The 11815-nt window shown below is 49.6% G+C and overlaps 2 protein-coding genes across 2 annotated transcripts; both read left to right on the top strand.

The window, feature by feature from the left end:
• Positions 1 to 95: 95 nt before the first annotated feature.
• On the top strand, positions 96 to 2766 carry LOC106819593 (protein FAM134C-like). Its single transcript, XM_014824204.1, has 3 exons — positions 96 to 801; positions 951 to 1132; positions 2718 to 2766. Exons 1-3 carry the CDS (start codon positions 184 to 186, stop codon positions 2764 to 2766), a joined length of 849 nt encoding a protein of 282 aa, XP_014679690.1. The 5' UTR covers positions 96 to 183.
• A 716-nt stretch (positions 2767 to 3482) lies between these two features.
• On the top strand, positions 3483 to 9982 carry LOC106819592 (CD63 antigen-like; the record flags this gene model as incomplete). Its single annotated transcript, XM_014824203.1, is given in 4 exon segments — positions 3483 to 3696; positions 6294 to 6476; positions 9216 to 9383; positions 9899 to 9982. Coding segments are annotated over 4 exon segments (510 nt in total), but the record flags the coding sequence as incomplete, so codon positions are not given.
• Between the last annotated feature and the right edge of the window lie 1833 nt (positions 9983 to 11815).

Raw genomic sequence — 11815 nt, 5'->3', positions numbered from 1 at the left:
AACCGATCATCGGTTACTTGGGTCCAACCGATGATCGATTACGAAATTACAGCCGATTGACAACACTAGCGTCTACACCTCACATCTGTCTTGCTGTCACCCCGCGTCCTTCCTTCCCGCTGCACCCTACGACACGCTATACTTACGCCGGTTTCGTCTGCTTTCAGCATCGAAGCTACGACCATGAGGAGACGGGACCCCGACAACGCAGCGACAGTCGCCGCGGCGACGGTCGCCGCGCGGGACGACGAGCGAGCGGACGAGCTAGGGAGGCGGGAACTCGCGGCGACGGTCGAGCGGAGGCTGAGGAGCGTCGTCGTGCCGACGGAACCCCTCGTCATGTACCTGCAGAGTGCGCTGGCGTGGGAGAGCCCTCGCCGCGGCGCCGCCGCCCTCGTTCTATTCCACGTCGCGTTCTGGGTCGCGACGTCGTGTCGTTACCGCTTCTACTTCCTCGTGGCGGCGTGCGCGGCGGCGGCGGTCTTCGTCGAGGCGTGGAGGAACCGCATCTGGCCTGAGATCCGGGTCCCTCGTCCCGCGAGCGAGGAGGAGGAGGAGGGGTGGACGCCCGTGCATCCGCGGCTGCCCGGTGGTCCGGAGTTGTGTCGGCTCGCGGGGGAGGCAGCAGCGGATGCTTACGCCCGCCTCGCGAAGCTGCGCAGGCTGCGTCGCGACCGGCCGCTCATCTTCTGCGCGCTCGCGTCGTCGGCGTGCATCGCCGCGGCGACGGTCGGGGCGCGCNCGTGCTCGCCCGCGCGCGTGGACGCCTCGCCGCGCTCGCCCCCGCGTCGTCGCCGCGCGGTAACCACGACGACGACGAGGAGGAGTTTGCGCCGAGCGTTGACGCGGCGACGGCCGCCGCCCTCGCGCGCGCCGCCGCCGACACCGACGACGAACTGATGCCTCCGCCGCCGTCCGCCCCTCGACACGACGGATACGACACGGAGGAGGAGGAGGCAGAGTTTGCGGCGGGCCTCGGAGAGTTCCCGTCGATCCGGGATGACGACGTCGAGTTCACGACCTCTGATGACTTTGCTCTGTCGACGCGTCCGCCGTCGATGCAGGAAGCGGCGGAGGAGGAGGCAGAGGGCGCCGCGATCGCCGGCATGGAGTTCGTCTCTTCTCACTTCGAGTATCTCGATCGGGAGGAGGAGGATCGGGAGGAGGAGGAGGAGGAGGGAGGGAGGAGGGACGCGCCGGCGATGTCAGGATGCGGTCGTCGCCACGGTAACCGGCCTGCAGAGACTCGGCGCGTCCGTCATCGGCGCCGCCATCACGGCCGCGGTCGAGCAGACGACGCGACGCGTGGCGCCCCCTCGCGAGCGGACGACACGACGCGTGGCGCCATCCCGTGTGCGGACCCGCCGCACTCCTTCCCCTCCCTCGGAGGAGGAATACGAAGAGGAGGAAGAGGAAGAAAGCTCGGAATTCGTAATTCTTGACCCGACGGAATTTGAGAGATGAGGTGATCGGACGCGGGTTTCCATGACGACGAGGCCAGGGGCGTGTACAGGGGGGGGGTCCGGACCCCCCCCCTGCTCGCGCAGAAAACGCATCTGAGGGGGTCTAATTTCAAAATTTTCTGAGGGAGGGCCCCTAGGGGGGGGGGGGTCCAGGGGTCCGAACCTCCCTTCGCGTGCTCGCAATTATGGGTTACGATTAGACCCCCCCTTGGTCCAAATCCTGTACACGCCCCTGGAGGCATCACATTATTGCTCTGCGATACATCCCCATAGTATTTTTATTGTACCGTGTAGGGTATCGTGTATATATATATAACCTGTTTGATTGTAAAGGGCGATTGATTAGTAAATTCTCAATGAAAATATGTTTTTAAGGACTTGCATGTGTGCCTACAGTTACACTACCACTTATTAAGTAGAGCTTTTGATTTCCTAATCAAAAATTGTTCTGTGTACTAGTGGTACCAGGTCACGTTGCCCGCTCTGTAACCTGACAATACACTCTCTAAAATTCGTGCCATGATTCAGGTGTTTGGTAAATTAATTTACACATTCATGTATTTATTTACGTGGGAAATGTAGTTTCCGATTGAGATATGCCGTTTCATTTCCAAGGTTTTCACCGTAGGGTTTTCCGTGCAGTTTCAGGAAGTAGTTGCATTGCCGTGTATTTATCAATGATGATAAAATTCGATTAAATGTGTGGTTGTACATATAGCTCATCTTAGTGTGTGTATGTGTGTGTGTGTTGTAGGTGAAGTGATATATATGCAGTGGTTAGTCATTTGTATACCGAGTGAATTGTATATATATGTGTGCATGTGCGTGAGTGTGCATGTGCGTGAGTGTGTATGTGCGTGAGTGTGTATGTGCATGTGCGTGAGTGTGTATGTGCGTGTGTGGGTACGTACTTGCACGAGTGAGTGCATATGTGCGTGTATGCAGACTTTCTTGCTGCTTCTCATTGCACACGAATGTAAACATTATATATCTTGGTAAATTATTCGTGCTTTCCGCACAGGCGTGTTATTGTTATATAATACTGCAATCTGCAGAGTTAATCTGTAGGAACAAAAACTGAGATCGTTTATTCAGTGATGATTATTGTGTCTCTCATGTATATTAATATCTGTGTAATTTAGTGTAAATGACTAACGAATTTCGCGTGCAATATTCTGTTGTATAAGATGTAAATTTTGAATTAAAGCATTAATCTGTGCCTCTACTCCGTGTTCTATTTGTTCTTTTGTCTAGAGGAAATGACAAATTCCTAGAGGAAATAAAGGTAGAGAAGATAAATTAAGCCGAAAACGTAAAGAATGGAGTGAGGTAGATGAAGCCAAAAGGTGGAAGAGGTAGAGAGAGGGAGAAGGTAGAAGAAGGGAAAATAGTAGAGGGAAGCGTGAAGTGGAGGGAAAATGGTAGCCGTCCGTAAGTAATAAGAGGGGAGAAAGAGAATTGATGTTGGAGAAGGGAAATGCTAGAAGAGGAAATAGAGAAAACAAAGGAAGGGAAAGGGTAACGAAATGGGAGAAAGTAAGGAATGGTAGGAGAGCTAACGAAAAGGCGAAAGTAAGGGAAGATGGAGGAGGTAAAGAAATGGGAGGAATGTAAGGACGAGTTTGGAAAAGGAGCAAGGAGGTAAATAAAGTAGGGGAGGGAGAATGTAACGGAGGTAAAGGAAGGCATATGACGGAAAAAGAGTAAGGATATGACGAAAGTAAAGAAGGGACATGTAGCGGAGTTGATATGGAAAATGCAACGAAAGTTAATATTTGCGGCGCTAGGTGGCAATATGATGCGAATTCAAATAAAATGAGTACCGATATAAATACGCGGTAAATTAATGTTAGAAATCAAATAACGTTTAATCTTATTAAATTATAAACGTACAACATGCATATATTGTATTCAGTGTTCATTGTATTCATTGTTTCTAAAAGTAATGAAACATGTTCGTATTTACAAATAAGTGAAGACGATGAATGGACTATATTGCGTGTCCCCGGTATACACAAACGTTCCAGATTCAGGCGCGCTCAGTCGCACCCTTTTCATAGTGTTACTAGGTCATAAAGCCGGTATTTGTACATCTTTTCTGCGTTTTTGTGTACGAAACGGTTTCGATCTCTAATTTCTAACGTTAAAAACTATCAAAATGGGATCAGGAGCAGTGGAAGGAGGCATGAAGTGTGTCAAATACTTGCTATTTGGTTTTAATTTGCTATTTTTCGTAAGTACAATTTCAAGCAGTTACCAGGAAACTCGACTTCCATTATTTACACCAGGAATTCGTGATTTGTGTAGTAGTACTAGTACTAGCTCCTGGTACTAGTAGTAGTAGTAGTAGTAGTAGTAGTAGTAGTAGTAGTATTACATGTTTATGTTAGTGATACAGATTGGCGGTCCGTGTGGTGACAGATGTGAAACACAGATGAGACGGGATACCAGAGAAGTCTTGCGAAAGGAGGTGTTGATCCTAACCGCTTAGCGTGGATCTTGCGCGCAGTTCCGCGGGAACGTCCTCCGACAGTATTCAGCGCTGGCAGCTATGGATTCGTGTGCCGAATGCATAGGCCGGCGCACGGATCCATAGCTGCCAGCGAACAGTCCGGAATTTTAGCGGGGGACACGAGGGCAGACATTTTGGACGTGGGAGGAACTCATGGGTGGGGGGGGGGGCGAGAGCGAAGTTTTTGATTTCGCCGTGGTTCCATTTTCGTGTGATCTTAGGCATTTTCACTATAAGTTCCAAACATAAAAAGTTCGAAACATAATAAAAATCGGACCATTATTTAATCGAAAATTTGATAAAATAGTGATACGAAATAGTATGCGGTTTGTGTTGTCCAGAGCACGGCCTCGTGGAATTACCGTATTTTTTCAGCTAATGTCCAAAGAAAATTTGGCAGGCGTGCAACCGCATGAATCTTAAAAATAAGCACATGAGTTATTGTTAATATCTTTAATTTTGAACCTCAGACTGCGAACTCTCTCATTTTGCTGCGGACTCCCTCTTTGTGAGGGCAGGGAGTCCGTTGGTCTCCCGTGTTCAAAAGTTAATTTCTACCCAGGTAACGTGTGACTTATGTGACAACCTGTATGACGTGTAACTTATGTGACAACCTGTATGACGTGTGACTTATGTGACAACCTGTATGACGTGTGACTTATGTGACAACCTGTATGACGTGTGACTTATGTGACAACAGGGTGAAAAACTGATAATTGGAGGCACTGGTCCAGCAGGACCAGTACCTCTGAGGAAGTACTGGTCCTGGTCAGTAGGCACTGGTCCAGGATTTCTGTCATATAGCAAAGGGAATGAGTCGGATGTGGGGACGTTTTTATAGGGGGGGGGGGATGGTGCAATTTGGTGATGTGCATTCTAAGCCGGTATTCTTTAAAAATTATATTTTTTACTCGTTTCGATACACTGATGCGTAGTAAATCGGAACAAGTCCAAAACATCAAGATCAGGCGGTTCTGAGAGCCATCTATCTATAATTATAATTTAATTCACCGGATGCTGTTGGTGGTTCGGATGCCAGTATTATCGAATTAGCAGAGGTTTAAGCAGATGACTAGAAAATTGCACACAAAAACTGGAGAGTTTTGTGTACTGTCCCGGATGAACTTTAGGCTTCGAATTTGACTTATTTTTAGTCCTATATTTTGATTAATTTTCATTGATTTCATCAGGAGTGTATCAATATTGTTACATCTGCCCTGATTTCATTAGCATATGTAGCAGGTTATGTAGAGAAGCCAAAATTCAGGCCAAATTAAAATTTTTTGTTGCCTCCCGACAGGTGAAAGTTGTGGTTGGGCTTTTTTTTTTTTGATGGGGTCTTTTTACAAATTCAGGCCAATGGAGTGTCTAGTGAACTCGAGGTGTGGCTTGTGTGGAGATACTTTTAGTTTGCCTACACATTATATCATGTAGGATTGTACAGTGAATACATATACTATAGACATCTTTTAAAACTTGTGTTCAGTTTTTATCCAAGAGTAATTGTGCATAGAGTTTTATTGCCGATACGCACGGCCACCATCAGTAATGTGGAAATAAGCATTACAATAAAGGAACTTGCATTAAGAAATTATATATCTTCGTTAGCATATTAGTCTTTGGAAAGGAAAATAAAGTTATTGTGCGAGTTAGATTTATAATGAGGTTATTCAATATCTAATTATATTAGTAGCGATTTCAGGATTGCAGCCAGTTTTGCCTGTCACAGTTTTGGAATCAGCGATTCGAGAAAGTTTTGCTGTCGCGCTCTCATACAGCGTGCGCGGGCCCCACCCTACATAATGTAATTAATGAACATGCACCTGGCCGCAAGCTGAAGTGAAACAATGCATATGCACCTTGCCGCTCACCCTACTGCATAGTGCCGCAGACCACAGCACGTACGCAGGCTGTGCATAGCTCTATACTATAGGCCGCGTAGAAACTTAAAAAAAATCGAAGGTAATACAAATGTTTGTGTCGGCCGCTTTTTTTTGGCGGATCGTTCGGGTTGGAGCAAACAAACAAATTTTATATGGCTCAATTTGTAAAATTTATTTTTTTGTGGCGGTCGATTATGTAGTCGCGCTGCGACCAGCTGACAGAGCAAGCCAGTGCCCGGGTCGATGTTTTCTAATCGCCATGGGCGACTGGGCGGACGTTGTTTCTCACGCTGGAGCACTCTGTATGACGTGTTGATTATGTGACAACCTGTATGAGTGTGAGTTATGTGACCTGTATGAATGTGATATATGTGAAAACCTGTATGACGTGTGATTATGGACAACCTGTATGACGTGTGGTGTTTGACCTTGCAGCTGTCGGGCATAGCGTTGATTGTCATCGGAGCTCTGGTTCACGTCAAGTACAACCAGTACTCGGCCGCCGCCCAGGTTGACTTTGTCGCTCTCGCGTATCTCTTCATCGCCGTGGGATGCATCGTGTTCGTGATCACGTTCTTCGCTTGCTGCGGAGCCATCAAGGAGAACAACTGCATGTCATGACGGTAGGTCGTCGTCGCGGGGGTCACAAAGGTCGTCGTCACGGGGTCGTCGTCGTGGGGTCACAGGTCGTGTCAGGGGGCCGGTCGTCGTCATGGGGTGTCGTCCAGGGGGTCACAGGGTCGTCGTCATGGGGTCGTCAGGGGGTCCGGGGTGTCGTCATGGGTGTTTTGTCGGGGGTCACAGGTCGTCGTCCTGCGGTCACACGGGTCGTGCGTCATGGGTACGTCGTCAGGGGGTCACAGGTGTCGTCATAATGGTGAGTCGTCGTGGGTCACAGGGTCGTCGTATGGGGTTGTCGTCGTGGGTCACAGGGTCGTCGTCATGGGGTCAGGCAGGGGTCGTCGTCAGGGGGTACAGGGTTGTCGTCATGGGGTTGGTGTCGGGGGTCACAGGGTCGTCGTCATGGGGTCGTCGTCAGGGGGTCACAGGGTCGTCGTCAGGGGGTCACAGGGTCGTCGTCATGGGTCCGGTGTAGTCGTGGGTCGCTTGCCATTGAGGTACGGGGTTCATAGTTGTGGTATGCGCAGGGTAAATGTTGTGGTGTTGTTGCGGAAGGGTCGTGTTGTTATGTTTTTTTGTCTTGGCGTATATAATTCGTTCGTACGTTGTGAGCAGGTGTGCGGTGTGGTCGCCAATTATTTTCGGTTTGCAGTTTTATTTCCGTCCATGTTGATTGTCATGGCATTATCGGTCTCTTGTTTTCAGTTTGTGTGCTTCTGGCATCATCTTTTCTGTGTGAGATGGTGGAGGCATCGCAGCTACGTCTTAAAGAAGATGTACAGTAGCTTAGCTGTCTTGTCTCTCGCTTCTCTTCTATGATCTCTTCANGTCCTCTCTCTCTCTCCTCTCTTCAATTCTCTTCGTCTCTCCTCATTTCTCTCGTCTCTCTCTCTCTCTCTCTCTCTCGTCTCATCTCTCTGCGCTCGTACTCTCTCTCTCTTCTCTCTCTCTCTCTCTCTACCTCTCGTACTCTCTCTCTCTCTGCTTCTCTCATCATTCTCTCTCCTCTCTCTCATCTACGCTCTCTGCTCCTCTCTCCCTCTCTCTCTCCTCTCGTCTCTCGCTCTCTCTCTCATTCTCTCTCTCTACTCGTCTCTTTTCTCTCTCTCTCTCTCTCAGTCTCTCTCACTCTCTACTCTCCCGCCTCTCATCCGTACATTCCTGTAGCATTCTCCTGTATGTATTCACACCTCTCTCCTACTCTCTCTCCTCTCGCTCTCTCTCTCTCTCTTCTCTTTTCTCTCTTCGCTCTGTCTCCTCTTCATCTCTCGTCTCCTCGGCCTCTATCTCTCTGTCAGTCTCGCTCTCTCTACTCTTCTTTCTTCTCATTCAATTCCTCTTCGTCTCTCTGCTCTCTCTCTCTTTAATTATTCTGCTCGTCTCTCTCTCTCTCTTCTCTCTCTCGGTCTCTCTCTCTCTCTCTCTCTCTCTCTCTCTTCCCCCCTCATCACTCTCTCTCTCTCGTCTCAAATCTCTCTCTCTCTCTCTCGTCATCTCTCTCTCACGCGCTCATCTACTCTCGTCTCTTCTCTCTCTCTCTCTCGTCGTCTCTCTCTCTCTCTCTCTCTACTCTCTCTCTCTCTCCTCTCTCTCTCGTCTCTCTCTCTCGCTCTCTCTCTCTCTCTCTCCTCTCTTCTCTCTCTCTCTCTCATCTCTCTCCTCTTCTCTCTCTCTCATCTCTGTCTTCGCCTCTCTCTCTCTCTCTCTCTCTCTCTCTCTCCTCTCTCTCTCCTCTCGCTCTCTCTCGACTCTCTCTCTCTTCTGCCCCCTCTCATCGTCAATTCCTGCTACATTCTCTGTTATGTATTCACACCTCTCTCTCCCTCTCTCTCTCTCTCTCGTCTCTACTCTCTTTTCCTCTTTCTCTCTCTCTCTCTCTCTCTCTCGGCTCTCTCTCGGCTCTGCTTTCTCTCTATCTCTATCTCTTCATCGTCATTCCTGTACATTACGTCCTGTAGTATTCACGGAACCTCTCTCTCTCTACTCTCTACTCTCTCTCTTCTCTCTTCTCTCTTCTGCTCTCTCTCTACTCATCTCTCTCTCTTCGCTCTCTCTCTTGCTCTCAATATCTCTATCTCTGAATCGTCATGTCCTGTACCCATTTCTCCTGTATGATATTCAACACTTCTCTCTCTCTCTCTAAGGTGCACAAGTGAGTTGACGAAGCAGTCTGACGGCGCGACGGGTGGGTTACATACAACGTCTCCACAACAGGAGGATGTCGTCACTCTGAACCATGAACATCGTACAGCAAGACGTGAGTACTATTACTATAAACTATCATATAGAGGGCAGTGGAGGGGAGGAGGAGGCGGAGGGGAGAGCAGCAGGGGGAGGCGGGAGAGGAGGTGGGGAGGAGGAGGAGGTGGTGGGGAGGAGGAGAAGGAGGAGCAGCAGGGGGAGGCGGGAGAGGAGGTGGGGAGGAGGAGGGGGAGGAGGAGAAGGAGGTGCAGCAGGGGGAGGCGGGAGAGGAGGAGGGAGAGGATTTGAAGGAGGAGCAGCAGGGGGAGGCGGGAGAGGAGGAGAAGGAGGAAGAGGAGGGGACGATGAGGGAGAAGAAGAGCAGGGGGACGGGAAGGAGGTGAATGAAATTTAACACTCTTGTTCGTCCGATGCGAGTAAAAATGAAATTTCGCTTTACACTCCATACGTTCCACGATTGAATCCGCTGGGAGCTGACAGTGGCGCCACTTCAGCTTAACGCGCGTGTTGTATGTGACTGCTCACTTGTTTCAGTTTGAGTGCTGCGGAGCGGTCAACTACACCGACTGGGCGATGAACTCGTTCTACAAGGACAACACTGATGTTCCGGACAGCTGCTGTAAACCCGTGGCGGATGCGGAAGGTTACCTTGACGGATGCGGCAAGGGACAGCGCGCCAACGCGACCAACATCTACACCATCGTACGTAGAGCGAGCGGAGCGGGGTGGCGGCAGTGACACACGTTCTGTTGTCACTTCTGTCTGTTCTGTGTGTTCTCTTATCTGTTACATTCACACAATGTGTTCTGCTACACATGGAATGTGGAAATGTGTTCCACTAGGTACCACAATGTGTTCTGTTATCAGTGTGTTCCCATGTCACTTTAATGTGTTTGCCTATTAAAATGCGTTTTGTTATCATAGTGTGTTTCTCTGTTACAGTGTGTTCTATTGTCACATGTTCTATTCTCATGTGTTCCATTATCACAGTGTGTTCCTCTGTCACAATGTGTTCCACTATCACAATGTGTTCCATTATCACAATGTGTTCCACTATTACAATGTGTTCCTCTGTCACAATGTGTTCTATTCTCACAATGTTCCTCTGTTACAATGTGTTATACTGTCATCTCTTCTTGCATTAGAATGTTCTTTCCTCTCCCCGCGTGTTCTAATGCAGAGTTCCTACATGCTCACGTTCATTTGTTCGTTCGCAGGGTTGCGCGGACGGCATGCAGAACTGGTTTGTCGATAACATTGTTCTCATCGGCGGGATCGGCATAGGCATTGCCTTCATACAGGTGAGTGTAGTGTTACTAGTGTCGTTGTACTGTAGCCTAGCCTAGCCACGGTCACAACACATGGATGTATGTGTATGTAGATAAATAGATAGGATTAGCATTTATAGCTAACTTCCCTGACGAGACGAGCAGTAGGCTGGACTGTATAGGTAAAATTATACACATGTATGAGTGGTTGGGTGGGTGGGTGGATGGAAGGATAGATGGATGGATGGATGGATGGATGGATGGATGGATTTAGATATATAGATATAGATCTACACACGTGCGCTGTGACGCATACAGCTGCCATTTTATGTATGTACATGCACGCACGAACGCACGCAATGCATACGTAAGGAGACTGCGCACCTCAGCTGCATGCATCACCTGTTCACATGTTTTACAATTAGTATACAATAGTAACAATACTATCAGCATCTATATCCATCCATCCATCCACCCGTCCGTCCGTCCGCCCACCTACCCACCTGCCCACCCATCCATCCATGTTAGCTATCTATCTATATCTATATCAATATGTATGTACATCTAGGTATAATGTCAGCTGGTGACAGGCGGTGTGGTCACAGCTGATCCGTGTTTAACTATCTATATATCTACATACATTCATACATTCATCAGCACTTGAGCGTGTGAGTGGTAGTCGTACCAAGTCTGGCTGAGGGGTACCGTAGGTGGGCAGACTGATAGAGACTGCTCCATGTTTGTGTGCTGGAGGGGGGATGTTTGTGTGTGTGCTGGAGGGGGGATGTTTGTGTGTGTGCGTGCGCGCGTGTGTGTGTTTGTGTGCGTGCGCGTGCCCGTGCGTGTGTGTACGCGTGTGTGTTTGTGTTTGTGTGCGTGCGCGTGCGCGTGCCCGTGCTTGTGTATGTGTGTGTTTGTGTGCGTGTGCGTGCGCGTGCCCGTGCGTGTGTGTACGCGTGTGTACGTGTGCGTGCGTGTGCGTGTGCGTGCCCGTGCGTGCGTGTACGTGTGTGTACGTGTGTTTGTGCGCGTGCGCGTGCGTGGGGAGGGCGTACACGGCTAACTCTGTACGTGACTAGTATTGTAAACCACAGTCCGCAGGATAATTCAGGTGGGAATGATCCTGCATTCAGTGTTGTAACATAACTCTCTCTCTCTCTCTCCCTTCCCTTCCCTTCCCTTCTCTCGTTCTCTCCCGTCTCTCTCTCCCCCTCTGTCTCTCCCTCTCCCGTCTCTCTCCACCTCTCCCGTCTCTCTTCCCCCTCCCCCCTCTCGCGCACGCTCACCTGCGCATCACTGCAGTTAGCCATGATCAGCGTTGCTTGTTGCCTGGCAACATTCCCGAGGCATCGTCGCTATGGATACGACACCAGACTGTAGCAGACTCCCGCACGAACGCGCACGCACACACGCACACGCGCACGGAGCAAGCACACTTAACTCCCGGTAAAGGCACACTCGATTGCATGCATGGGTGTGTGCTCATGGGTTTCATGCGGCAATACAAGCGTGGGTGTGGTTGGGTCTCTGTGAAATTGAGCTGAACTAAAGGCTTGGGTGTTTGCTGCTGCTGCTGGTGCTGCTGGTGGTGGTGTTGTTGTTGTTGTTGTTGTTGCTGCTGCTGCTGTTGCTGCTGCTGCTGCTGCTGCTGCTACTGCTGATGTGTATATATATCATACAGTAGTAGAAGCGTGGGAACGTGAGGCGTGAGAGGGTGTTGCTAGTGATGATTAGTGACCCTTGCTACGCGATACAGCAATAAATCGAATCCACCTCTCTCCCCCTCTCTATCTCCCTCTCTATCCCTCTCCCCCTCTCTCTCTTTATCTCCCTCTCTATCCCTCTCCCCCTCTCTCTCTCTCTTTA

The sequence above is a fragment of the Priapulus caudatus genome, unplaced genomic scaffold (assembly GCF_000485595.1).
Source record: "Priapulus caudatus unplaced genomic scaffold, Priapulus_caudatus-5.0.1 Scaffold3773, whole genome shotgun sequence".
In the NCBI taxonomy this organism is placed as follows: Eukaryota; Metazoa; Priapulida; class Priapulimorpha; order Priapulimorphida; family Priapulidae; genus Priapulus; species Priapulus caudatus.
Note: the sequence above shows the minus strand (reverse complement) of the source record. Positions and strands in the feature narration are given on the sequence as shown.